This window comes from Cibotium barometz, chromosome 8 (assembly GCF_041138505.1).
Source record: "Cibotium barometz isolate CiBa-2024 chromosome 8, ASM4113850v1, whole genome shotgun sequence".
Classification (NCBI taxonomy): Eukaryota; Viridiplantae; Streptophyta; class Polypodiopsida; order Cyatheales; family Cibotiaceae; genus Cibotium; species Cibotium barometz.
In genome coordinates this window covers 27,914,994-27,942,296 of record NC_141053.1, presented here as the reverse complement: position 1 = coordinate 27,942,296, position 27,303 = coordinate 27,914,994, and the positions used below count along the sequence as shown (strand labels likewise).

At 48.5% G+C, this 27,303-nt stretch overlaps 1 protein-coding gene across 8 annotated transcripts in view; it reads right to left on the bottom strand.

Annotated features, from left to right (window-relative positions):
* The window catches only part of LOC147636109 (uncharacterized), a 132,236-nt gene that overhangs the window by 28,690 nt on the left and 76,243 nt on the right, over positions 1 to 27,303 (bottom strand). For all 8 annotated transcript variants that reach the window (XR_015266490.1, XM_086801538.1, XM_086801542.1 and 5 more), the window contains 2 exons: positions 25,582 to 25,683; positions 4,105 to 4,224 (listed from right to left, as the gene is read on the bottom strand). Coding sequence is in view for 7 of the 8 variants with exons in the window: in XM_086801538.1 (XP_086657664.1) it covers positions 4,105 to 4,224; positions 25,582 to 25,683 (222 nt within the window). In the remaining variant the exon portion in view is untranslated. The remainder of the gene's footprint in view (positions 1 to 4,104; positions 4,225 to 25,581; positions 25,684 to 27,303) is intronic.

Genomic DNA, 27,303 nt, shown 5'->3' with positions numbered 1-27,303 from the left:
ACTGGAAGGATATATCAACGTCTCGGGATCCTGGTGGGCATGGCCAACGAGCACGACATAAGACGACTACTCTATCAATGGTGACTCCCTGGGAGCGTGGCTGGTGTCCTGATGGCCCGACGAACGAGGTATCAGGAGGTGTGTGGGCTGGGTTGTTGGTGCTGGTGCTGAAAAAAATCTGTCAGGATCCTTTGTCTAGGTGCATCATGGCTTGGTCTCCTGCCTACCAAGAGGGTCTCTCTATGTCTCCTAATAAGCTCAACTAGGGACAATCCCAAGCATCTCCAGAGAGAGAGAAATGAAATGAAATGAAATGTTATATTAACGTCTTCAAAAGGCCAAAGTGACCTATGAGACCAAAGTTACAACCATGTGACATCTGATACACTGTCTGGAAGCTAATGCCACTAGTCAAAATGGGGTACATGAGTACATGGATACCTGAATACATGAATATGGGGGAGTACAAAAGTGACAATGACTACAATAGTATATGGCTGGAGTCGTAATCATCCTAGGAGCTCTAGCATGGGTCTCTGCCGGATGGCCTCGATATGTGCCATAGTGAGATGCGAGCCTGATGCCTCGCAATGATGCTCTGAATCCTCCGGTGTAGGCACCGTCTCCGATGTGAGGATCCGCGAACCCTCGAGCATCTAGATCTGCCCACTGATAGCCAATCCTCAAGGGCCAAGGCCAAGTCCCGAATGGCAAAGCAAATAGCCATAAACGGTTAGCAACAAAAAACGATCTACAAAAACGATCGCAAAAATGGCAAAAATGGTCCAAAAAGTCCTTTTTTATCGTACCGCACCAACTAGGTACGAAATGAAACGATCCGACAAGAAACGGATCATATGGTAGCAGAAAAACTCTTGAAAAAAAAATAAATCATCCCGGATCTTGTACCATATACTTGTCCCGTTTTGTGTCGGTTTTTATGTACTGGTGGTGCGGTATGCGTCCTGCAGACAACCATGGTACTAGGTTATATTATGTGTGAACTTATCACTTGTAGAATGTATTGATTTTGGTGGAGAATGAAGCTAGCTATGGAGCTTCTCTACATTGTGTGAGATGGATTAATGAGAGCAATTAGGGTTTGTGTGTGTCTCCTCTGGTTTCATCTATTCTCTTTTCATGGTATTAGAGCCTGGTGCTCTCTGTTCTAGGGTTTTGTCATAGCTGTTATGTAGGGGATTGATGCCAGTCATGTGATACTGTGGATTTGGCTTTTCACTAGGACTTGTGCATGTGTACATGCCCGGAAATGCTTGGAGGATTGGTCTAGTATCTCGTATACTTGCCTGGAACATGTCTATTTCGGTATAGTCTCATGAACGGGGATTGTCCATACCAATGTTGCATTGCATAGCATCTTTATGTGCCTGCCTACAAATCGAATTTGCATGATGTTTTCATGCTTGCTTGACCAATGTGTAGTTCCGGGTAAGGGAATGCACCCGCCCGTGTACCGTGTGTGTGAAACTATTTGCTGACATGGTTATGTGGTATATGACAGGTGGTAGACAAGACACAAGATTGATACTTTCATTGATGTGACACCCACAATATATAGGTGAGAAGTACAAGATAGAGTAGACTGACTTATGGGACAATTATAGAGGTGCCACATGGCACTAGACTCAAGACACAAAGACTCAATTGAAACTAGACTAGAGAAATAGTACACCTAGTGTGCACTTATTTCCAACACCCTCCTTAAGTGGACACTAGGAGGAAGACAAAAAGACAAGACTAGAAGCAGACATAAAGACTGATAGACTGAGAGACAAGACATGAGAGACAAAAGATCCTGAGACACCCCTCCTCAAGTGATATCCTCATATGGGTCCACAAGGGTAGGGACAAGAGTGGATCTAAAACAAGACACAGGATGAGGAACTAGCAGTTTGCAGATATGAGGATAAGAAAAGGGCTGACCAGCAAACTGAAGGAGACAATGCACAGTACCTTGTAGACTCTTCAAGAGGAAGCGATGGCAGAACTGAATGCAGCAAATAGCTCGTTAGGAGGAAAGTCGATCTGCAGCTTCTTCTAGATGATGCGCACCCTTGAGTCGATGAAAAAGGCAGCCAAGGAGAACAGTACAGCGGGCTGTATGAGCTTGAACAGGGTGGACAGCAAGAAAGTGGGCGGACAGAAAATTCAGGCCGGCAGGTTGCTTACTGATATGACGAGCTGCATGTGCAATACTAGAGGACAGAAGCGAACATATAAAAATGGTGAAATACAGAAAAAAACGTGAGGCAGCTCCCAGCTAAGCGGCGGCCAACAGCAAAGGCGGCGGCCTGTTCTGAACCAAGTGACTGCAGCAAGAAGAGGGGCAGTCGCTCACAAGAAACAAGGGCAAAGATGAGGGGAGCCAGGATAAACCTGCTCTGATACCATGTAGAAAATATGAAAGCAAGAGCAAACTAGAAATGAAACAAGAACACAAATGAAAGACAAAGAGTTACCTTGAGATGAGTGTAGACAAGACACAAGATTGATACTTTCATTGATGTGACACCCACAATATATAGGTGAGAAGTACAAGATAGAGTAGACTGACTTATGGGACAATTATAGAGGTGCCACATGGCACTAGACTCAAGACACAAAGACTCAACTGAAACTAGACTAGAGAAATAGTACACCTAGTGTGCACTTATTTCCAACAGTATTGGTCAAAGTTGAGCCTTATGATCTAATATTAATTTATTTATAAGTTAGTGTGTACACACTTTATTAAGTTTTGGGTGGCCAAAACTCTGTGTGTATTCAACTGTATTGATTAGCATTGTGTTCAACCAAACATTCCACACTAACCGGTGGAATTACAGTGGATGGAGACCCAAACACTATCAAAGAAACAACAAGCTAGACCATGCAAAACCCTAACCCTAGGCTCTACATCTGAGAAGGGAGAGTGATGGAAACTCAACCCCTCCCAGTAGGATCGCCAAAAACAGCTACACATGTAGCTGAATTGAATGCCAATAAAGAAAAAGAAAAATGTAAAACATGGGACTACTTTCCACTATATCAAATGAGTGGGAGAAACCCCTTTTTATACATCTTCATAGCACCAAGGCCCTTTACAATCCCTTTGAATATGGGATAACTCACACTCTCTCTTTGCATTACGCTTTCACAGGAGAATAGGCAGCCTACCCTGATACACTGGAGCTACTTAACCTTTCATATAAAAACCCCACACCATTCTCTACCGCCTTCAATCCTAATTCTTAATTACTACCATAATCATTTGCAACGACCTAAATCCTCCCTACATTGATAGTCTTTCTACACTCTAGCATCTGATCAACTATTTGCAAGTGGCTGCCTGACAACCCTTGCCACATATGATCAAATCCACAATGAAAACTCATGAATGCTCGACTCCATAAAAGGGTTTTTATGATGATGCACAATGCCTACATGCTGCAATGAGCAAGTCCACAAAGGAAAACCTCTTGTGCCTCAAACGTAACAAGAATACAAATTGACACAAAAAATGCATGTTCCTGAAGCCAATGAGCACAAACTACTGTATAAAGGTAACTCTAAGGGCTCCTGGTCAAGATTTCTATCACCATGCACCATCACATGACAAATCCCAGGCCCTCCACAACCTACTGAACCAACCCTTCTTTATCCCACACCCTACCAGTTCATCTCTATTCTTCATTGAATTCATGACCAAAGCCATCCTATCATGATTGGAACCTTGATGGCTAGGGCTGAGAGCAAAGAAGTCAGCACTACACGTCATGCAGGATTTTGATGAGACGACTCCACATTAGACCATACTTTTACACTTCAGGCCATCATTGAGGACAGCCAAGCATAGAGGGCATTAGCAAACCAAGACACATAGAGGTACAGGAGGTAGTAGTCTAGCCACGGCATGGACCTTATTGGTAGACCAAGGTAACAAAATGTGTTAAGACCAGAAATGTATTAACAGTACTAAGCCCTACTGTGTTTTTCAAAAAAAGAGTGCTATGGACTGTATTCATAGAGGCAACAACTCTTTTAGAAATCAAAGACCTTAAACTAATGCAAAACAAGGAAAAGGGAGGATGTTATGGTCCAAACCTGTTGGTAGCAGTGCCTCTTTAAGTCATGGAAAGAAGCTGCAAGTCTATGTTGGCGTTGTACCAAGTCCAAACTAAGAGGCCCTCCAACCTTTTGCCCATATAATATAGGTCCTTGACCCTTTACAAAACATTTTACCAACGTCATACGCATACTCTTTGCAAAGCCAAAGCCTTTACTTTCAAAAAATATCCAGAATTGTTCAATGCTACTAAATAAGAATGATATTTTGTGCTCATAACCAGGACATGAGTGTCATTCAGGATAGATTGTGCACAAGAACGAGGATGTAAACAATACCTTCATCTAATTATGTTTGGTGTACCAAGTGTTCGAATCAGGGTCACACGAAGCAAGACTGCAAGCTCAGCAAGTGCTGTGCTATTTTCCGCATGACAAGTCATTCTACAAATGTCCGGTACTTCAACAATCACAACAGAAGCAGCCGGAGGCAGCATCACAACCGGCAGTATCAATGAATCAAGTACATGCCGGTAACCAGGGCAACCAGTTCTGTTGACCGCAAGGACAAGGGTGACCTGGAGGATTTCGACAGGGATGCCCAGGTGTATTTGAGTGTTATCACCAGAAGATGGACTGTGTGGAACCAGGAAGTACAGAATGCAACCCCAATCAGACTGCGGGAGGCGGAATGTCCCAGACTCCTGTTGTCAACTTGGTTGTCATTGATCGATTCTGGCACATGAGGAAGAGCATCTTCGGGTGCTCGCAGTTACCCGATCAAGGTGTCCAGATTGTTTGCGTTGGGGGAGTTCTCAAAGCCAAAGGACAAGCTCTGGGAGCAAGTCACCAAGATGGTTCAGAAAACCCAGGGTGACGACCGGAGGGTTGCTGAAGTCCAAGATAGACAGATCGCTCCGTTCCTTTCGGATGAAGAGAGAGAGAGAACAAATTGAAATGGAACCGCCGCCGAGGAAGAAGACCACACCTGATCTGGTGAATCAGGCCAGCAGGCAAGAAGTCCCAGAACGGGTGGCACTAGGGATTCCACTAAAGGAAGTGTCTCATACAAATTTGCCATTCATAGCAGAATATGCCTCAGTTATTCCAGTAAAGGAAGTACCTCAGAAACCAGTGGTGCTTGAAGCAGAGCAACCAGCCAAGCAATTAAAGGATGTGATAAAAAGAAGAAACCCCAGTATGATTTGTATGAAGATGTCAAAGACATGAAGCTGAATATGACACTGGACTAGTTGCTATGCCTTGTCCCCAATTACCGCATGCAGCTGACCCGGAAGTTAGTGGATACAGAAAAGATTGCTGAAGCAAATCCCGGAGTAGAGGTAAACAAGGAAGATCTGCAAGATAGCTCAGTTTTTAAAGTTAACCCAGTTGCAGAGTTTGATTCCACGTTTCCTGAGGTCGAAGTGCAGCTGCAGAGAAAAGCCATCAAAGGAGTCGCCTTGGATGGAGGATCGGGAGTCAACACTTGTCGGAAGCCACCTGCAAAAAACTAGGCATGGAACTAGCCCCATTCTCTGTCCGGATGGCAGACCAGTGTAGAGTTAAAACTCTTGGCATGATCCATGGTGCGAATATTGAAATTGCAGGCTGTGCTTTCTCGGTGGTTTTCATCGTTCTGAAGATGGAGGAAATTTCCGGATCATACCCGATGCTACTAGGCAGACCATAGTTGCGGCACAAGCATAATTGGGCTACAGATAAAATCACCATCAGAAATAGGAAGAAGAAAGCCTGGGTCATAGTAGCATCCGGAGACGTGATGCGGCAGTCAGTCTGCCCAATTTGTGCTGAAGGATTGAATTGGCTAGATGGGGTAGATGTAGATGAGGAGGAAGAGATCTTGAAACAGAATCTCGATGTAGTCTCATTACTTGAGGCAGATGTTGACAGGTAGTATCTCTATACACCCCAACAGATGGCTCCCATACATCACCAGCGCTCTACTCTTATTTACTCGATCCAATAGGTGTGCCTGATGATATAAAAGCTGTGGTGGCAGCTAAAGAAGTGTATGAGAGAGAAATGCGGCACACCCATAGAGGATGAGCTAGAAGGACATGAAGGGGGCGGATCCTTAGTTTAATCAACATCGAATAAATCTGAAAGAAGATGCAGTTCTGGTAACTTGTAAGACACCAATGCTACCGGATGAACCTGAATTATGCCAAACAAGCAAGGAAGAAATTGATAAGTTATTGAAGGTGGGATTCATCTACCCAATAGACAAGGTGACCTTGTTATCACCTATAGTAATAGTACCAAAAAAGAATGGGACTGTTGGATGATGTAGCCAGCCATGAAATGTATTCCTTTTTGGATGTACTTAGTGGGTACAATCAAGTTTTAATGGGTCTGAAAGACAGGGAGAAGACAGCATTTGTGACTGAATGGGGAGCCTTTTGGATCTAATGTGATGACGTTTGGCCTCACGAATGCTCCGGCCACTCTTCAGCGAATGGTGCAAGAAATCTTTTATGAATACCTGATTACATTCATGTGGGTGTTTTTGGATGATTTCAGTGTGTTCAACAACGTGGTGAAGCAGTTAGTCTGTCTGTCACTATGTCTAGAAAAGTGTCATTCCGCTTGACTGTGAGCCTGAATCCGGCAAAGTGTGCTTTTGCAATGGCTAGCAGAATTCTCTTGGGACACGTGGTGTCAGTCGCAAAAATAGCAATAGATCCCAAGAAGATCAATGCGATCAAAGCATTGAAGACACCTTGTAGTCTTAAGAAACTAGGTCAGTTTCTAGGCCAGATCCGGTGGCACAGCCGGTTCATGAGATTCATGGACGATGTCATTTAACCCATCTATTTGCTCACAAAGAAGGATGCCCAGTATGATTGGTCAAAAAGGTGACAGAAGGCTCTCTGTTATTTGAGGTCATGTCAGCTCTGGCTCCGATTATCCAACCACCGGATTGGTCTGACCGTTTTACAAGTGTTTGTTGATGCATTCAAGGTGGCAATTGAGAGCGTACTCATGCAAGATTCAAATGAAGGTTGGTTCCGCCCATATTATTATGCCAGTAGAATGTTGTTCAAAGGAGAGCGTAATTATTCCACGATAGAAAGAGAAGCTCTTGGCATGATCTATTCACTCAATAATTTCAAGCACTACCTCCTCGGCAACCACTTCACATTCCGTGTGGATCATTAGGCTTTAGTATTCTTGGTAAAAAAAACCAAACTTGGCAGTTGTTTTCAATAGTATATGGTCTGGAAGCAATGGTTCCATTGCATAGTCAGCCTCTTATGGGCTGGCTTTGCGCCATAGCCCTAGCTGCCCCGGCCTCATGGCTGCTACGCCACCCCCTTGTTGATGTGCTTCAGGCTACTGTCCCCCCCTCTCCTTGTGTGACGCAGTCACATACATGTTGCTTTTCTGCCCGTCCCTATCTTCCAACAACATAGAGCGAAAGCAAGGGGAAAACAACTACCAACCGTGTCAACCGTGTCATGGTTTGTGCTCACCAAGGAGGCAATCATCAGCCTTTCATGATGGTGCTTTTTTTAACCTTCTCTACTATCCTATGCACATCCATGCTCAAGGCTCTTGCTTTTCCTCGTCTCTCCCACACATCGATGTGGGGAAACTAGCTTGCATGATTGTACTATCGTGTACATCCTCCATGCCTCGGGTTCTAGCACTCCTCAGATCCAAGCTCAGATACCAATGTAAGGTCTTTGAAGACCATGCTTAAGGGTTATTTGATGTAGAACCGAAACCCTAATGAGGTTTCAGTTCTACATCAAATAACATGATCCGTCTCCCTGTGATGCCAACTGTCGTGAAGACTCAGGGCTAAGCGAGCATATTTGTCTCTAGGGAGAGCCCAAGTGCTATGTATAAAGGAGACTGATCGAGTGAGTGCCTCTACTACCAATGGGGGGGCAGCCATCTCTGCACGGATAATATCATGTGGTACGGAGGACTTGGCCCTAATCATCCGGGAAATCATAGAAACCAAGGGCCTCTCCATACGTCTCCATCCATCAGTGCTACCAGCTCGGCTGTGGTGATCCACTGAGGGTCCCCATATCTCCACTCCATACAGCATGGCTGAAGTGACCAAAGTGTCAAAGAGCCAGAGCTTTGTTCGAGGTTCCTGAAACTGAACCTGCGAACACATCCTCTCTAGTCTCCCCAATGCTGCATAAGCTCTGGTCAATCTCGTCTCCGCTGCTCTCCTCAAGGAAAATAGTGGGCCACTAAAAACCACACCAAGGTAAGTATATGCATCTGTGTACTCCACTGTCTCCTGACCATATGTAAAGGTGGGCATTGACCTCCTAACCCACTGTGCTGTGGTGTTAAACACCATCACCTTGGTTTTACCAAGGTTAACAGACAATCCACTGTCCTCTGCAAACATGTGCAATGCATCCAAATGACGCTGCATCCCCTCTGGAGAATCTGAGATCAGCACAATATCATCAGCATACAATAACAGCGGAATCCATGTCCCTGCTAGCTGTGCTCCTCTGTCACCCTCCCGCTCTACATAGTCCGAAACCTCATCCACATACATCCCAAATAAGGTGGGGGAAAGGGGGCAGCCCTGTTTCACCCCAATAGTGGAGTGAACCATCTGAGATATACCCTGGGTAGTACGTACCTGCCCCACAACTGTCCTGTATAAAGCCATGATTCCCCAAATCAGCTCTGTGGGCACTCCCATCTCCTGTAGTCTGCGCATCAGTCTGGCTCTCGGTACTGTGTCAAAAGCTTTGCGGAAATCCACAAAGCAACAATAAATCCTCCTGCCATATAATCTGCCCTCCTCAATAATAGCTCTGAGTGTCAAGATATGGTCAAGAGTGGAGAAACCTCTCCTGAACCCTGCCTGCCCTGATGCACGTATGCCCTCCCTCTCTGCCTATCTACTCAACTCCTGCTCAAGAACAGATGCATATAATCTAGCCAATGTGTGACCAATCATGATGGTACGATAATTCCAAGGAAGCATGGGATCCCCTGACTTAAAGATAGGCACAATCGTGGACATATTCCAAGTCTCAGGAAAACCCTCACACATGGCTCGGTTAAACATCATAGCAATAAGCTCTGCAAGCATATCTCTGGCATGAATAAAGTGCTCTGCTACCAAACCATCATGATCATATGCTCTCCCAGTCCTCATCCTGTCAATAGCTTTCCTTACCATCTCAGCAGTAAAGAAAGCACATGTCTCTGGGCATGGCTCCGATGGGTCTGGCAGGGGCGGCTGTCCTGGTGCTGTGTACAGGGATGCTGCATACTCACCCCAAATCTCTGTGGAGGTAATGGCTGGTGATGGTGAATGCTCATGGAATAGTCTCCATGCCTCGCCTGAGTCCTGACTCATAAATAACTGGTACAAATCCCTCTCTAACTGAGCAAGATAAGCCCTCTTCTGCCGTCGCACTAGGTGCCGGAAGGTAATCCGTGACTGTCTGTGAGTGGTAACACCCATGAGCACCTCTCTCTGTAATCTGATCCTCATCTCTCTGCACTCCTCATCATACCAACTGTTCTGGGGCATGTTCCCAGATCGTCTCCGTGTAGGCTGACTATGGGGATATGCCTCTGATGCTGCAGCATGAAGCGTATATCTGAGTGAGCTCATGTAATGGCCGTCCCGGCTCCTCGGCACATAGGCGTCTGTATATCTCATCCGTGTATACGGTGTCCGTCTCCCTCGTAAAGGTATAACGAGTGTGTGTGGAGACCTGTCCCAATGTAGCGGTGTTGAACTGAAATGTGAGAGTGAAGGACAAGATAGCATGATCCACTGCTATTCCAACTGGCCTAGTGCCTACCATAAAATCCTGAAAAGAGGGAATGAGACTGGGCTGAGCCATAACATAGTCCACTGTACTAGCACCATGCCGATGTGGAAAGCTAGTGAAACCGCCCGATGTCGGGAATCTCTGTAGGCCATTCAGGATGGCCAATCCATGTGCAGTCCCCATGTCTATCAAATACCGCCCATACACTGTATGTTCCTCATCCTGTGAGAGTCTAGATAGGCCCATATCCCTAACATCAAGCTCCCTCAACATCTCCTCTGAGGTATCATAAAATACTGTCTGGTTATGGGCGGTCCTAGCATTGAAGTCCCCCAAGAGAATGATGTCACCATCCCTGGAGAACTCCCAAATGTGTCATCATCCAAAATAGAAAAGGGAGACTGCCCGCTAGGTGATGCATACACTGATGTACTAGGAGCAAAATAGCATATAGCAATGTAGAGATATCTGCCGGTCTCTGCCCTCAGTCTAACCCACATGTACCTAGCCTGCTCATCTCTGCGGACTATATGTATCAGTGGCTGTAGCTCCTCTCTAAACAATACTGCCACTCCTCCTGAGCCCCGTCCTCTATGCTCTGAACGAGTCTCCTGTCTACAAGCTGTCTCCCATCAGTATCCACTAACATGTGGCATGGAGGACTGTCCAGGAGCCTGATGCGTCTCACAGTAGAAGATGATGTCCCTCCCAGTGAAACTATCCTCAAAAGCCCCTACATCAAGGCGTAGAGATCCATTACAATTCCAAGTAGCAACTTTGAGTGTAGTCCCATAGGTCTCGCACCGTCATGAAGAGCGCCTCTCCATAATCACCACTCTACCATCTCTATAGAAGGCCACTTTCCCTTTCTCTCGGGCTGCCCTTATCTCGGGCATAACTTCTTTCATGTGGGCAAGTTGCGAGAGTGTGAGGTCATCTCCAAAAAATATTCCCGTTTGCTTGAGTGTAGGACGTCTCTTCAAGAAGTCCTTCTTCGCTTCCATGGAGGGGAAACGAATGATAAGTGCTCTCTCCTTACAAGAAGATTCGCCACTACCTTCTCTCTTCTTTCCCACTCTCCATGCCTTTGTGTGCGTGGCTTCAATGCCCATCATAGAGAAGAGCTCCTTGGTTTCCCCTTCCGCATCATCACGGTCTTTTAGACCGGACACTCGTACATGTAAGGCCCGGGTCTTCCTCCTTTGCTCCTCTTCAAGGGTCATGTTGATGATGGTGGGAGTGGGGATGGGTGGCGATTCTTTACCTTTCCCTTTCTTGGCGACCTCGATCCATTTCTCGGCCTCGTCCATCTTCTTTTGTGTCTTTGTGATCACCTCCACCCATGAAGATGTCTTCTGTTTATGTTGCTCCTCCTCCTCTCGAATGATCCTCATTTGTTCCTTGATGGTATTCAGCTCTTCAATAAAGGAGGGCTGAAATTCTCCATCCTCAAGCTTGCTTTTTGAAGTGGCTTCCAACTCCTTTTTGAGGGCTGAGATATCAGCCGCTTGACTTTTAGCATGCAGTTTGGCCTCCACTAGTTCCTCCTTTAAGGCTGAAATCTCAGCCTCTTGCTTGGATGTTCTCAACTCGAGCTCTTGGATTTTGTCAAATCCCTTCTCGAGTTTGGAGAGGCAGTTTATGATTGCGGTAATGGAAGAGTCGACCATCTTCTTGTTTTCTTTGATAGTTGTGCCGAGCTTGTCCTCCACTTTCACGAGCTCCTCTTTAAACCCGGTCTTGGCCATGACTTTTTGCAAAACTTCTCACAGCCAATGGATTCGAAATTAATCCATGACACAAGCGCGAAACGATAGCAGCAGCAGGGAGTGAGAGGGGTTCAAGCCGAGAGTTATGTTGCTGCCTTGGGGGCCTGAGGAAGGGTAGGTGGGGTAAGGGAGGCGAAGGTGCAGAACGAAACATTCAAGAAGGGGAGGCGGAGAGGAACAGCGATGGGTGAGAGATGCGAACAGGCGAGTAAGGGGAGGCGGGCAGGAACAGCGATGGGAGAGAGATGCGAACAGGCGGGCAGAACGAAACGAAAAGAGTAAGATTCAGGCGGGAGGCGAAGGTACAGAACGAAACGAACAAGAAGGGGAGGCGGAGAGGAATAGCGATGGGTGAGAGATGCGAACAGGCGAGTAAGGGGAGGCGGGCAGGAACAGCGTGGGAGAGAGAGAGAGAGAGAGAGAGAGAGAGAGAGAGAGAGAGAGAGAGAGAGAGAGAGAGAGAGAGAGAGAGAGAGCTTTATGGAGGGTAGGATCAAGAATCACCTGGCCTGCATCTGGTCCTAGTCTAATTTTTTTTTTCTAGGAAATGGAAACAAGATCCTTCTATTAGTAAACAAAGAAAAGCCTCAAAGGCTAATACAAACTCACCTCCATGTATGGAGAGAGGATCAAAGAACAAATAAGGGGGAAGGACGCACTTCTCCTCCAGCTGGCCGCTCTATGAGGAGAAGGCTATGTCATACAAGGGGTGGGTGAGGGAATAACCACACAGGTGGTCTATAGTGCCAAGTGGGCTCACCACCTAGTTTGTATTTAGCCCTTCGTGGTTGTACTTAGCCCTTTGTGGCTGTTTTTCTCATTAACTAATTGAAGGATCTTTTTCCCGGGAAAAAAAAAAGATGGCTATCAAACGTCGTGAGTGAGATCTAAGAGTGCCGCTCCTCCCCCCCCCTCCCCCCCCGACTTGCAGGCCAGCCCTCAGACACATTGTTCTAGTGGGGCCTCAGAGGAGCATCTTTAGCAGCCTTTGATCTGGAACCCCTTGATCCGTTTACCTAGTGGCCACATGCTAGGGGCCCGACCGCACATATCCTAGGGCGCCTTGAGCATGGGACTAACCAGGTCTCTTGGAGATTGGGTTGCACACAGGCAGTTACCTCAGGAGGAGCAAGAGAGACACCTGACAGGGATCCGGGGTAGAGATGGGCTAAGCATCGACATTGACTCAGCTATTCCTCCGGAGTGGCTGACTCCTATTCCTAACCCGACCCCCCTCATGCGGCTAGGCATGTTCACCAGACACGATATTCTCGTGGCGGTCTATGGAGCAGATGAGGACAGTTGTCTGCTCACTTTTTCTGTTGGATTACATGGCAGATTAAAGAGATCAGAGCACCCCTTGGAGGATTTGAGAGGCTGCACCTTGATTTTGGCGGTTATGGATTTGGGAGTGTCGACATCTCACGCAGTTGTAGTGGGACCCTGCAGAGTGGATGTGGCATGATCCCACAGACCAGGTGGACACTCTAGATGCCCCTTTCTTTGCATATATAGCCAGGCTCGGCCACAAGATTCAGATGTTGAAGATAGACGGCATACTAGCAACATCAGCACACTGGTAGTCTCAGCGTCTATCATAGCACTTCCTTTCAGATTTCTGGAAGAGGCTTTGGGACAGCTTTCGTCTGAGGAAGATCAATCTCTTCCTCTGGTTGATGGCACACAGGAGTCTCGCAGTGGGTACTTGGCTGGCAATTGGAGGGCGGCCAGCAGCTTGCCCGAGGTGCGGCCACCCCGAGGAGTCTCAACGACGTTGCCTTTGGGATTTGCCCGAAGGCTCAACAGATTAGGCAGCGGATTCTCCGCATCGTTGCTATGGATAGGGCATCGACCCGTATTATCACTTGGGGTACTGTCGCTTGGGTCGCTGAGGCTAGAGTGGCCAAGACTTACGAGGAGGATGGGGGAGGCCATGCCCTTCAGGTCTCCCACCGTCGTATTGCAGTAGTTTCAGTCACAGCCCCACCTACAGGTGTTTGGCGACCAGGCTCATGCCAGCACTCGGAGATTTGCAGTAGCATAGCAGCCTGGCTCATCTGGCGTGCTAGATGTAGCGAGGCCATCGAGGGTACCCACACTCCGCCGGCTGAGACCATCAAGAGCATATGGCTCGAGATCATTCAAACCCTCCGTGGTCAGTGGGGGAAGCTGTAGGGAGGTTCTAACTGCATGCAGAAGTAGCACGAAGCCTTCTTGAGACTTTGGAGGTCTGGCCCTTTCCTCACAGATAGAGGTGGTGACCCCATTTGGCACTAGAGACCACCAGTGCGGTTGTTTCGCCCCCCCCCCTCTCTCCCCCTGTATGAGTTAGCCTTCTCCTCATAGAGCACCTAGCCGGAGGAGAAGCATCTCTCCCCCTTACGATCACTTGTTTCCCGGCCTTATATGACGCGAGTTTGTATTTAGCCGTTTGTGGTTGTACTTAGCCCTTTGTGACTGCTTTTCTCATTAACTAATTGAAGGATCTTTTTCCCGGGAAAAAAAAAAGATGGCTATCAAACGTCGTGAGTGAGATCTAAGAGCGCCGCTCCTCCCCCCCCCGCCCCCGCCGACTTGCAGGCCAGCCCTCAGACACATTGTTCCAATGGCCTCAGAGGAGCATCTTCAGCAGCCTTTGATCTGGAACCCCTTGATCCGTTTACCCAGTGGCCACATGCTAGGTGCCCGACCGCACATATCCTGGGGCGCCGTGAGCATGGCACCAACAAGGTCTCTTGGAGATTGGGTTGCACACAGGCAGTTACCTCAGGAGGAGCAAGAGAGACACCTGACAGGGATCTGGGGTAGAGACAGGATAAGCATCGACATCGACTCAGCTATTCCTCCGGAGTGGCTGACTCCTATTCCTAACCCGACCCCCCTCATGTGGCTAGGCATGTTCACCAGACACGATATTCTCGTGGCGGTCTATGGAGCAGATGAGGATAGTTGTCTGCTCACTTTTTCTGTTGGATTACATGGCAGATTAGAGAGATCAGAGCACCCCTTGGAGGATTTCTAAGGCTGCACCTTGAATTTGGCGGTTATGGATTTGGGAGTGTCGACATCTCACGCAGTTGTAGTGGGACCCTGCAGAGTGGATGTGGCATGATCCCACAGACCAGGTGGACACTCTAGATGCCCCTTTCTTTGCATATATAGCGAGGCTCGGCCACAGGATTCAGATGTTGGAGATAGACGGCACACTAGCAACATCAGCACACTGGTAGTCTCAGCGCCTATCATAGCACTTCCTTTCAGATTTCTGGAAGAAGCTTTGGGACAGCTTTCGGCCGAGGAAGATCACTCTCTTCCACTGGTTGATGGCACACAGGAGTCTGGCAGTGGGTACTTGGCTGGCAATCGGAGGGCGGCCAGCAGCTTGTCCGAGGTGCGGCCACCCCGAGGAGTCTCAGCGACATTGCCTTTGGGATTTGCCCGAAGGCTCAGTAGATTTGGCAGCGGATTCTCCGCATCTTTGCTATGGACAGGGCATCGACCGGTATTATCACTTGGGGTACTGTCGCTTGGGCCACTGAGGCTAGAGTGGCCAAGACTTACGAGGAGGATGGGGGAGGCCATGCCCTTCAGGTCTCCCACCATAGTATTGCAATAATTCCAGTCACACAGCCCCACCTGCAGGTGTTTGGCGACCAGGCTCATGCCAGCACTAGGAGATTTGCAGTAGCATAGCAGCCTGGCACATTTGGCGCGCTAGATATAGCGAGGCCATCGAGGGTACCCACACTCCGCCGGCTGAGACCATCAAGAGCATATGGCTCGACATCATTCAAACCCTCCGTGGTCAGTGGGGGAAGCTGCAGGGAGGCTCTGACTGCATGCAGAAGTAGCACGAAGCCTTCTTGAGACTTTGGAGGTTTGGCCCTTTCCTCACAGATAGAGGTGGTGACCCCATTTGGCACTAGAGACCACCAGTGTGGTTGTTTCCCCCCCCCCCCCCCCCCCCCCTCCCCTTGTATGAGTTAGCCTTCTCCTCATAGAGCGGCCAGCCGGAGGAGAAGCATCTCTCCCCCTTACGATCACCTGTTTCCCGCCCTTATATGAGGCGAGTTTGTATTTAGCCCTTCGTGGTTGTACTTAGCCCTTCGTGGTTGTACTTAGCCCTTTGTGGCTGTTTTTCTCATTAACTAATTGAAGGATCTTTTTCCCGGGGAAAAAAAAGATGGCTATCAAACGTCGTGAGTGAGATCTAAGAGCGAGCCCCCCCCACCCCCCCCCCCCTGCGACTTGCAGGCCAGCCCTCAGACACATTGTTCCAGTGGCCTCAGTGGAGCATCTTCAGCAGCCTTTGATCTGGAACCCCTTGATTCGTTTACCCAGTGGCCACATGCTAGGGGCCCGACCGCACATATCCTGGGGCGCCTTGAGCATGGGACCAGCCAAGTCTCTTGGAGATTGGGTTGCACACAGGCACTTACCTCAGGAGGAGCAGGAGAGACACCTGACAGGGATCCGGGGTAGAGATAGGCTGAGCATCGACATTGACTTAGCTATTCCTCCGGAGTGGCTGACTCCTATTCCAGACCCGACCCCCCCGTTGCGGCTAGGCGTGTTCACCAGACACGATATTCTCGTGGCGGTCTATGGAGCGGATGAGGACAGTTGTCTGCTCACTTTTTCTATTGGATTACATGGCAGATTAGAGAGATCAGAGCACCCCTTGGAGGATTTCAAAGGCTGCACCTTGATTTTGGCTGTTATGGATTCGGGAGTGCCTACATCTCACGCAGTTGCAGTGGGACCCTGCAGAGTGGATGTGGCATGATCCCAAAGACCAGGTGGACACTCTAGATGCCCCTTTCTTTGCATATATAGCGAGGCTCGGCCACAAGATTCAGATGTTGGAGATAGATGGCACACTAGCAACATCAGCACACTGGTAGTCTCAACGCCTATCATAGCACTTCCTTTCAGATTTCTGGAAGAGGCTTTGGGACAGCTTTCGGCCGAGGAAGATCACTCTTTTCCTCTGGTTGATGGCACACAGGAGTCTGGCAGTGGGTACTTGGCTGGCAATCGGAGGGCGGCCATCAGAAGGCTCAGCAGGTTTGGCAGCGGAATCTCCGCATCTTTGCTATGGACAGGGCATCGACCCGTATTATCACTTGGGGTACTGTCGCTTGGGCCACTGAGGCTAGAGTGGCCAAGACTTACGAGGAGGATGGGGGAGGCCATGCCCTTCAGGTCTCCCACCATAGTATTGCTGTAGTTCCAGTCACAGCCCCACATGCTAGGGGCCCGACCGCACATATCCTGGGGCGCCTTGAGCATGGGACCAGCCAGGTCTCTTGGAGATTGGGTTGCACACAAGCAGTTACCTCAGGAGGAGCAGGAGAGACACCTGACAGGGATCAGGGGTAGAGACAAGCTGAGCATCGACATTGACTTAGCTATTCCTCCGCAGTGGCTGACTCCTATTCCAGACCCGACCCCCCTGCTGCGGCTAGGCGTGTTCACCAGACACGATATTCTCGTGGCGGTCTATGGAGCGGATGAGGACAGTTGTCTGCTCACTTTTTCTATTGGATTACATGGCAGATTAGAGAGATCAGAGCACCCCTTGGAGGATTTCAAAGGCTGCACCTTGATTTTGGCGGTTATGGATTCGGGAGTGCCTACATCTCACGCAGTTGCAGTGGGACCCTGCAGAGTGGATGTGGCATGATCCTAAAGACCAGGTGGACACTCTAGATGCCCCTTTCTTTGCATATATAGCGAGGCTCGGCCACAAGATTCAGATGTTGGAGATAGATGGCACACTAGCAACATCAGCACACTGGTAGTCTCAGCGCCTATCATAGCACTTCCTTTCAGATTTCTGGAAGAGGCTTTGGGACAGCTTTCGGCCGAGGAAGATCACTCTTTTCCTCTGGTTGATGGCACACAGGAGTCTGGCAGTGGGTACTTGGCTGGCAATCGGAGGGCGGCCATCAGAAGGCTCAGCAGGTTTGGCAGCGGAATCTCCGCATCTTTGCTATGGACAGGGCATCGACCCGTATTATCACTTGGGGTACTGTCGCTTGGGCCACTGAGGCTAGAGTGGCCAAGACTTACGAGGAGGATGGGGGAGGCCATGCCCTTCAGGTCTCCCACCATAGTATTGCTGTAGTTCCAGTCACAGCCCCACATGATAGGGGCCCGACCGCACATATCCTGGGGCGCCTTGAGCATGGGACCAGCCAGGTCTCTTGGAGATTGGGTTGCACACAAGCAGTTACCTCAGGAGGAGCAGGAGAGACACCTGACAGGGATCCGCTGACAGGGATCCGGGGTAGAGACAGGCTCAACATCGACATTGACTCAGCTATTCCTCCGGAGTGGCTGACTCCTATTCCAAACCTGACCCCCCTGATGCGGCTAGGCGTGTTCACCAGACATGATATTCTCGTGGCGGTCTATGGAGCAGATGAGGACAGTTGTCTGTTCAGTTTTTCTATTGGATTACATGGCAGATTAGAGAGATCAGAGCACCCCTTGGAGGATTTCAGAGGCTGCACCTTGATTTTGGCGGTTTGGCATGATCCCACAGACCAGGTGGACACTCTAGATGCCCCTTTCTTTGCATATATAGCGAGGCTCGGCCACAAGATTCAGATAATGGAGATAGACGGCACACTAGCAACATCAGCACACTGGTAGTGTCAGCGCCTATCATAGCACTTCGTTTCAAATTTCTGGAAGAGGCTTTGGGACAGCTTTCGGCCGAGGAAGATCACTCTCTCCTCTGGTTGATGGCACACAGGAGTCTAGGAGTCTGGCAGTGGGTACTTGGTTGGCAATCGGAGGGCGGCCAGCAGCTTGCCCGAGGTGTGTTGCCCGAGGTGCGGCCACCCCCAGGAGTCTCAGCGACATTGCCTTTGGGATTTGCCCGAAGGCTCAACACATTTGGCAGCGGATTCTCCACATCTTTGCTATGGACAGGGCATCGACCCGTATTATCACTTGGGGTACTGTCGCTTGGGCCACTGAGGCTAGAATGGACAAGACTTATGAGGAGGATGGGGGAGGCCATGCCCTTCACGTCTCCCACCATCGTATTGCAGTGGTTCTAGTCACAGCCCCACCTGCACGTGTTTGGCGACCAGGCTCATGCCAGCACTGGGAGATTTGCAGTAGCATAATTGCCTGGCACATCTGGCGTGCTAGATGTAGCAAGGCCATCGAGGGTACCCACACTCCGCCGGCTGAGACCATCAGGAGCATATGGCTCGACATCATTCAAACCCTCCATGGTCAGTGGGGGAAGCTGCAGGGAGGTTCTGACTGCATGCAGAAGTAGCACGAAGCCTTCTTGAGACTTTGGAGGTCTGGCCCTTTCCTCACAGATAGAGGTGGTGACCCCATTTGGCACTAGAGACCACCAGTGCGGTTGTTTCACACCCCCCCCCCCTCTCTCCCCCTGTATGAGTTAGCCTTCTCCTTATAGAGCGGCCAGCCGGAGGAGAAGCATCTCTCCCCCTTACGATCACTTGTTTCCCGCCCTTATATGAGGCGAGTTTTTATTTAGCCCTTCGTGGTCCCTTTGTGCCCTCGACCTGCAGGCCAGCCCTCAGACACATTGTTCCAGTGGCCTCAGAGGAGCATCTTCAGCAGCCTTTGATCTGGAACCCCTTGATCCATTTACCCAGTGGCCACATGCTAGGGGCCCGACTGCACATATCCTGGGGCGCCTTGAGCATGGGACCAGCCAAGTCTCTTGGAGATTGGCTTGCACACAGGCAGTTACCTCAGGAGGAGCAGGAGAGACACCTGACAAGGATCCGGGGTAGAGACAGGCTCAGCATCGACATTGACTCACCTATTCCTCTGGAGTGGCTGACTCCTATTCCAAACCCGACCCCCCTGATGCGGCTAGGCGTGTTCACTAGACACGATATTGTCATGGTGGTGTATGGAGTAGATGAGGACAGTTGTCTGCTCACTTTTTCTATTGGATTACATGGCAGATTAGAGAGATTAGAGCACCCCTTGCAAGATTTTAGAGGCTGCATCTTGATTTTGGCGGATTCGGGAGTGCCTACATCTCACGCAGTTGCAGTGGGACCCTGGAGAGTGGATGTGGCATGATCCCACAGACCAGGTGGACACTCTAGATGCCCGTTTCTTTGCATATATAGGGAGGCTCGGCCACAGGATTCAGATGTTGGAGATAGATGGCACACTAGCAACATCAGCACACTAGCAGTCTCAGGGCCTATCATAGCACTTCCTTTCAGATTTCTGGAAGAGGCTTTGGGACAGTTTTCGGCCGAGGAAGATCACTCTCTTCCTCTGGTTGATGGCACACAGGAGTCTGGCAGTGGGTACTTGGCTGGCAATCAGAGGGCGGCCAATAGCTTGCCCGAGGTGCGGCCACCCCCAGGAATCTCAGCGACATTGCCGTTGGGATTTGCCTGAAGGCTCAACAGATTTGGCAGCGGATTCTCAGCATCTTTGCTATGGACAGGGCATCGACCTGTATTATCACTTGGGGTACTGTCGCTTGGGCCACTGAGGCTAGAGTGGCCAAGACTTACGAGGAGGATGGGGAAGGCCATGCCCTTCAGGTCTCCCACCATCGTATTGCTTCCTTGTTTCCTCTCCTCGCCTCCCCCCCTTCAGTGTTTTCTCAAGCCAAGTTTTGAGTTCTTGGGCAGCTCTTCCTTTGGGCAAGTTTCCGCCTCTTCTGGTATTGAACCTCCATGGCAACTGCTCCGTCATCCCCGACCGAGGCTGTCGTCCCTTGCCTCTTCTTTTCAGAAGCGGACCTCCAGCTCCTCATTTCAACAGTCACATAATTGGAGGCCTCCACCTTGGTTTGCAAGATTGTTGGTAGGTGTGCGGACAACTCAGGGATCTATTTTAGGCTAGCCTCCTTGGTGCACCTGGGGCATGGCTACTACTAGGTTGAGTTTGACGCACTAGCCGCGTCGGACAGAGTCATGCAATTGAGCCCCGTCGCACTGCGCATGGCCCAGGCCATCTTTACGAGGTGGTAGCACAACTTCAATCCAGCATTCACCAACCCTCTGGCTAGCATTTCAAGCTTTCCTCTGACATTTTCTTCTCACGCCTTAGGAAGGAATACCTTAACTCTCCTCCTGGTGGTAGGTGGTGCTATCGAGAGAGTGATGAAATCCCCCTCCACTGCCGCTTCGGTTCTTGCTTAGGCGGTCCGGATTCCATCCCTTCGTATCTGCATAGCCTCTCCGGAGATAGTGCCGCATGCCATATCTTTCTAGAGTTGATAGATTCAATGTGAAGAGTGGGCTTGCAGTCGTCGAAGCATGACCGGTATTTTGGCATGCACTACTTTCTTCAATCACGCTCCGGTTATTTTTTCTCTGGAGGACTGCTGGATGCAGGAGAAACACTTGAGCACTCGGATCCTTGACAGCCTCATCTAAGAGTAGGTGAGTTTAGCAATTTACTGCAAGAGGCAGCACAGTGCAGATTGGCCGGATTCCGTGAGCAAGAGAGGAGCATTCGCTAAGGCCTTGCTTCCCTTTAGCGACTTCAGGAGAGCTTCCCAGATAGCCCGTGGATTGAGGGTCAGTTGGCTACTGCCCGTACAGAGCTCAGATCCATAGAGGAGCGGAGGGTGGAGAACAGATACATTGCTAGGGCTTCCTCTTGGACCCAGGCGGGAGATAGGTTCACTGGGGATTTCTTTGAGATTGCAAACCCCACATGCGGAGAGATGGTATCCACAAGTGACAAGTTGCGAGAATAGGACGGATCTATCGTTTATGACCCCCCCCCATGTGAACCATAGCCACAGATTTTTTTAGATCCCTTCTCACGGGTGTCCCCATATCCTAACAGGTCTTGGAGGCGCGAAAGCGGGTCTGGTGACACACAAGAGAGGTGGTTTCCCCTGCTCTCTAGTCTTTCCTATTGACTACCTTCACAGCTGAGGAGCTGGCGGAGGCCTTGACGGCACTCCCTAGGGACAAATACCGGGAGTGGACGGGCTTCCAGTCTCCTTTTTTCTTCGTCATTGGGATCTGATGGAAGGTGGCCTTAGAGTAGCCTTCAATGAGATTACGACTATCGGTGCCATGCCATACATTGGACAGGCTTTCAAGGGTCTGATACACTTGATTCCCAAGGAGGGGGGTAACAAATTGGAGATTCAGCAATGGATACCCATCACTCTCCTCAGGACCGCCTACAAGATTTTGGGCAAGGCCATCATCCGGAGACTTCAACCCTTCCTCCCCCACTTGATTCATGATACTCGGACAGGTTTTGTTCAGGATCGGAGCATTCTGGATAACATCTTCACTTTCTGGGAGGAGGCGAAAGCTTTGGCCAGGATGCGCCAGCAAGATCTCATTGTGCTCCTTCTAGATTTTGAGAAAGCCTACTATAGAGTAGATTGGGGCTCCCTAGAGGGGATGATGTGCTGGATGGGATTTCCAGAGAAGTGGATCCGTGGTGTGTCCGGACTTTACTCGGCCACTCACAGTCAGGTTCTAATTCAAGGAGCCAGAGGTGACAGATTTCCTCTTTCTCTTTCAGTCCGGTAGGGTTGCCCTTTAACACCATATCTCTTTCTATTTGTTGACGAGTCCGTAAGCAATTTTCTCTCAACTCAAGAGTTTGGGCTTCAGGGATTGCGTCTCCCCATCCGTGCACAGAAGGAGTTGCTAGACTCAGAGTTCGACACGGCACCATACTTAATAAGAGACAAGATTCTTCAGAGATTTGCAGAGGCAATAAAAATCTTCTATCACGCGTCAGGAGTGCTGATCAACTGGCACAAGTCATGTGGATTTTGGGTTGGCTCTTCACCTGCCCCACGGCTTGGTGTCCAGTTGAGGCTTTCTAGTGGATCCGGAGGGGAACTCTAGTCCATTATCTTCAATGCCAAGTGGGCATCGATATCTCCCCAAAGGAGTAGTTAGCCCCTCTTCTTCTCAGCATTCGAAACAAGCTTCTATATTGGAGTTTAGTGAGGCTCTCCTTAGCCGGCCGAAAGGTGGTGGCAAACCAAGTTCTTCTTGCTACCATTTGGTATATTACTTCTTGCTAGGCCATCTCACGAGCCTGCATTGGTCACGTTCAGCGGTTGATGCAAAACTTTCTGTGGGCTGGCAGCTACGGGAGGCCTGCCTGGGCCAAGGTAGCATGGAGAGTGATCATACAACCGTGCCACAGAGGGCGCCTATGCATCATCGACCCTGCTATTCAGTGCCATGCCCTTCTGGGCAAGCTAATTGTTAGAGGACGACTTCTAGACGGAGAGCCATGGAAGGATTTCCTCCTAGCCAAGATAGCCACCCGTACACCGAGTCTGGGGAGGCCCTTGGCCGCAGAGCGCTAGATGGATCTTCACGGAGATGCGGGCCCATGGCTTTAACCCAGCTTTTGAGGACAGATTTGCAGCCAATCTATTTCGAGCTTGGAATCACCTCAGACCGGCGGGCCCATGGCTTTAACCCAGCTTTTGAGGACAGATTTGCAGCCAATCTATTACGAGCTTGGAATCACCTCAGACCGGCACAAAAGTATGTTTCGTTAGGCTCCGAGGAGCGTCTCTGACAGCCCTTGATTTGAGCCCCTTGATCTGTTTACCTAGTGTGGTCACATGCTAGCATAGTCATCAGAAACGTTTCGGGGTTTTTGAGGTTTCGGGGCAAAACGTTTCGTCTTTAGGCTAAGAAACGCGGCGGTTTTGTAGTTTTTTTATATATAAATACAGTGAAATGGTTTAGAACTTGTAGTTTGTAGAATTATTTGTAAGCCTACCTAGTGCTAGCTAGGCACTTAAAATATGGTAAAAGCTTAGGCAATTGTGGTCACAATTGGGCAATTGGGGAGTTGTGGAATCGTGACTCGTAAGAAATTGGGCAATTGTGAGAAATTGGGCAATTGTGAGAAATTGGGGATTTATGAGAAATTGGGCAATTGAGAATTTAGGGAATTGGGAATATTGAAAAATTTGTAAGAAATTGGGGGAGAGAGAAGGAGGAGGAGGAGGAGGAGGAGGAGGAGAGGTGACTGCAAATCGCGTGCAAGAGAAAGAAAGAAAGATATATTAACGTCTGCGAAAGGCCAAAGTGGCCTATGAGACGATGTTTGGGCTGCAGGTCGCGCGCGGAAAGGGAGAAATGAAATGAAATGAAATGTTATATTAACGTCTTCAAAAGGCCATAATGACCTATGAGACCAAAAGTTACATCATGGTGGATCTGATACAATGTCTGGATTTAAAAAAAAAACCCAGAAAATGAAAAATAAAGATGATACTACCGGCACCTAGAAAATGAAACTGGAACTGGAATATAGCGAGGGGGGGGGGGGTACGCTATGGAGGTGAGTGGAGTATAGTGAGGGGATACAATATCATGTGGGACGGAGAGAGAGAGAGAGAGAGAGAGAGTGAAAGCCCAACATTTAAAAATAAATAAATAAAATAATATTATATATATATATATATATATATAAGCACTTAGACAAAATTTTAAAAAAAGACAATTTGTTTTTCTAGAAATGAAAAAAAAATCCCCATTTTTGAAACGCGTTTTTGGCGTTTCGGGATTTCGGAGTTTCTTTGCCCAGAAACGCGTTTCTATGTGACTATGCATGCTAGGGCTCGGCCACATGTATCCTTGGGAGCTTTGAGCACGGGCCTTGCTAGGTCCCGTGGAGATTGGCTTGCATTCAGACAGCTCCCCCCAATGGCTTAGGAGAGAGGCCTAACTACCGGGGCAGAGACAGAGTCAGAGACAGAGACAGAGACAGAGACAGACTTAGCCTCGACATCGACTTTGCCATTCCTCTCGAGTGGCTAACCCTGATCTCTAACCCTATTCCCCCACGATGGCTCGAAGTGTTTACGAGGCATGATATTCTTCTGAAGTTCATGGCACGCATGAGAGCTCTGCCTTGGTCACCTTCTCGATTGGACCTCATGGCAGATTAGTGAGATTAGAGCAACTTTAGGGGATGCACGTTATAGAGGGTGAGGGTGATCGGATTCGAGGCACATGAGTGAAACATTGACCCACCATTGGCCAAGGTGGCCAGGGAGAGACTCTGGCGTTTATGGAGTTGGGAGAGCCAACTCATCACACGCCTCCAGTGGGACCTGGGGGAATGGACTTGGCGTAATCTTGCACACAAGGAGGAGACTCCGGGTTCCCCATTTTCGCATACATTGCATGGCTTGGCCGTAGGATCCAGATGCCCGCAGTCGAGGACACTCAGCCAACGAAGGTACCAAGACCCTGCCTATGGAATCCATCGGAGGAACATTTGGCTCGACATCATTCATACCCTCCGCGGCCAGTGGGGGAAGCTTCAGAGTGGTTCTGACCATATGTAGAAGCATCGGGAAGCCTTCATGAGGCTATGGCAACCTGGTCCTTTTCTCACAGATAGTGGTGGTGAGCCCACTTGGCACTATAGACCACCTGTGTGGTTATTCCCTCCCCCGCCTTTTGTATGAGATAGCTTTCTCCTCATAGAGCGGCCAGTTGGAGGAGAAGTACATGGAGGCGAGTTTGTATCTAGCCTCTTAAGGCTGTTTTCTGTTGACTCATAGAAGGATCTTGTTCCCAGAAAAGAAAAAAAAAAGAAGAGATGGCTATCAAACCAGAATAGGCATATTAGAAGCCCTTGATCACAAGATTGAAGACAAGATGGAAGACCTTGGTTCAGATGGCAGACAGGGTAAACCTCTGCATGGAAGGTCTTGAAGGGCTTCTCAGAGGCAGAAAGAAATACATGGCTGCATGGGGTCCAGGAGTTAATGCACATTATGATTCGGACATCCTCTTGAACTTCAGAGGGGCAGGAGAAGCCTCCCGTCTCAAACTCATGCCCCATTCTAGGCAGCATGGCAGGATAGCCATGCAAGCACTGAAACGTCCACAACAGCAAGAGCCCACCAATGGCACTCTATTTATTTCTAAACATGCAGTACTTTGTTCTATATTGACTACCTGTCTTTGAGCTTCAATCTCAAGTCGAAGGGCAGTTACTAATCTGTCATCATTGTCACTTTTTCCAATCAACATTGACATCTTCTCTTTTGCAACCTTCAACTGCAAAGTTATCATAAAAAGATCACTCCTTAAAACCTTCAACTGCAAAGTTACCATAAAAAGATTACTCCTTAAAATCTTCAAGAGAAAAAATATATTGCAATTTGTAATACAGGTTAATCCTTGAACTCCCAAAAGAAACTTGGAAACTTCTATGATTATATCTTCCATTGAAAGCATCTTTACCCTAATTAGTGGCAATCACCTTCGGTATCATTTTTCTGCTTTTTGAGCAAAAAAAAAAGCCCTCTTTGCATGCTCTATCATTCTTATCCTCAAATCAGGCCTGGTCTCCGTTTGTGTGTGCGTGTGCACGTGCATAAGGAAGAAAAAAAGATTGTATTAACGTCTACAAAAGACCCGAAGGGTCTACGAGACCAAAAAGTGATACATGCAATCTACAAGTAAACTGGGAAGTCAAAAAAACATGTAAAAACCATCTTCCAAGGAAACAAGGCCCGTGTATTATGCAAGGGTCATAGATACAACCACACACACTCACACACAAAAGTTAGATTTAGTGTCTACAAAAGACCAAAAGGGTCTATGAGACCAAAAAAGCGTTGAGCCAATTGAGTAACTTTGTTGGCAAATATAAGTATGAGCTGGGTGCCCTTGCACAGATCCTAAAACTTGTCCTCGAAACAAGGTATTGTGGTGGCGATAACCTCTTCTTGAGATCCTCCTCAAACTTGGACCATGTGGGCAACAAGCTGGGTCATTGGATCCGTTTCGTTGCACAACCAATCCTGTGACCACATACAAGCTTCGCCCATCAGTCAGCATAACTTTGTCCTTCTCGAACCTTTGAATGGCTGAAAAATAAGCAACAAACTAATTAAGAGCATTTGAATCCAACTTACCATCATACTTGTTGAATTGTGAATCTCTTTCAGAAGATGGTTGACAATGTACGAATCTTGACGAAACTTGTTGGAAGTGTTGCAACATGGCTAGGACTTCAATTGTCTTCAACCTTATGGCATTCCTATATCATTTGCATTTGCTCTTCTTTAGCCATGCAGCATTTCTCCTCAGCACGTTAAGAAACCTTGACTTCGCACCATAGCTCCTCCATGTCAGCCTCGAATTCACGCCTCCGCTCTTCTGAATGTAGTCACTCTAACTCCATGGCTCTTTGATGTTTTCTTTCCTCTTGTGCTTCTGCAGGGCCTTTTAGTTTGTTGTCGTGAACAACCTTAGCATCTCCAATAGCTGTTGTGTCATAAGGTCCATTTAGGGAATGACAGAAATTAGGGTACTAGGGGTGTTCTCAGGGTGTAAAGCCTGGGAAATCTCCTCAATGACAGAAACTAGGGTGTTCTGAGGGTGTAAAGCCTGGGAAGTCTCCTCAATGACAGGTGTCTACTCTAAAGTACACATAGTGGGCAGTTCAATGACTTTGCTTTGGAGCATACAAACCATCCACTAGGGGAAAAAAATCCCTACAAGCACACCCTCATCAAAGCCGAAGCTCTGATACCAATGTTACACACAGTGAAAGATCATTGATTAGGCATGCTTAAGATGCAATTAACTTAGTGCGAAGAATAGCTGACAAAACCCAAGTACATGAAAACTCTATGTTTCTTCCAATTTCGAAACTGTAGCAATCGCTAT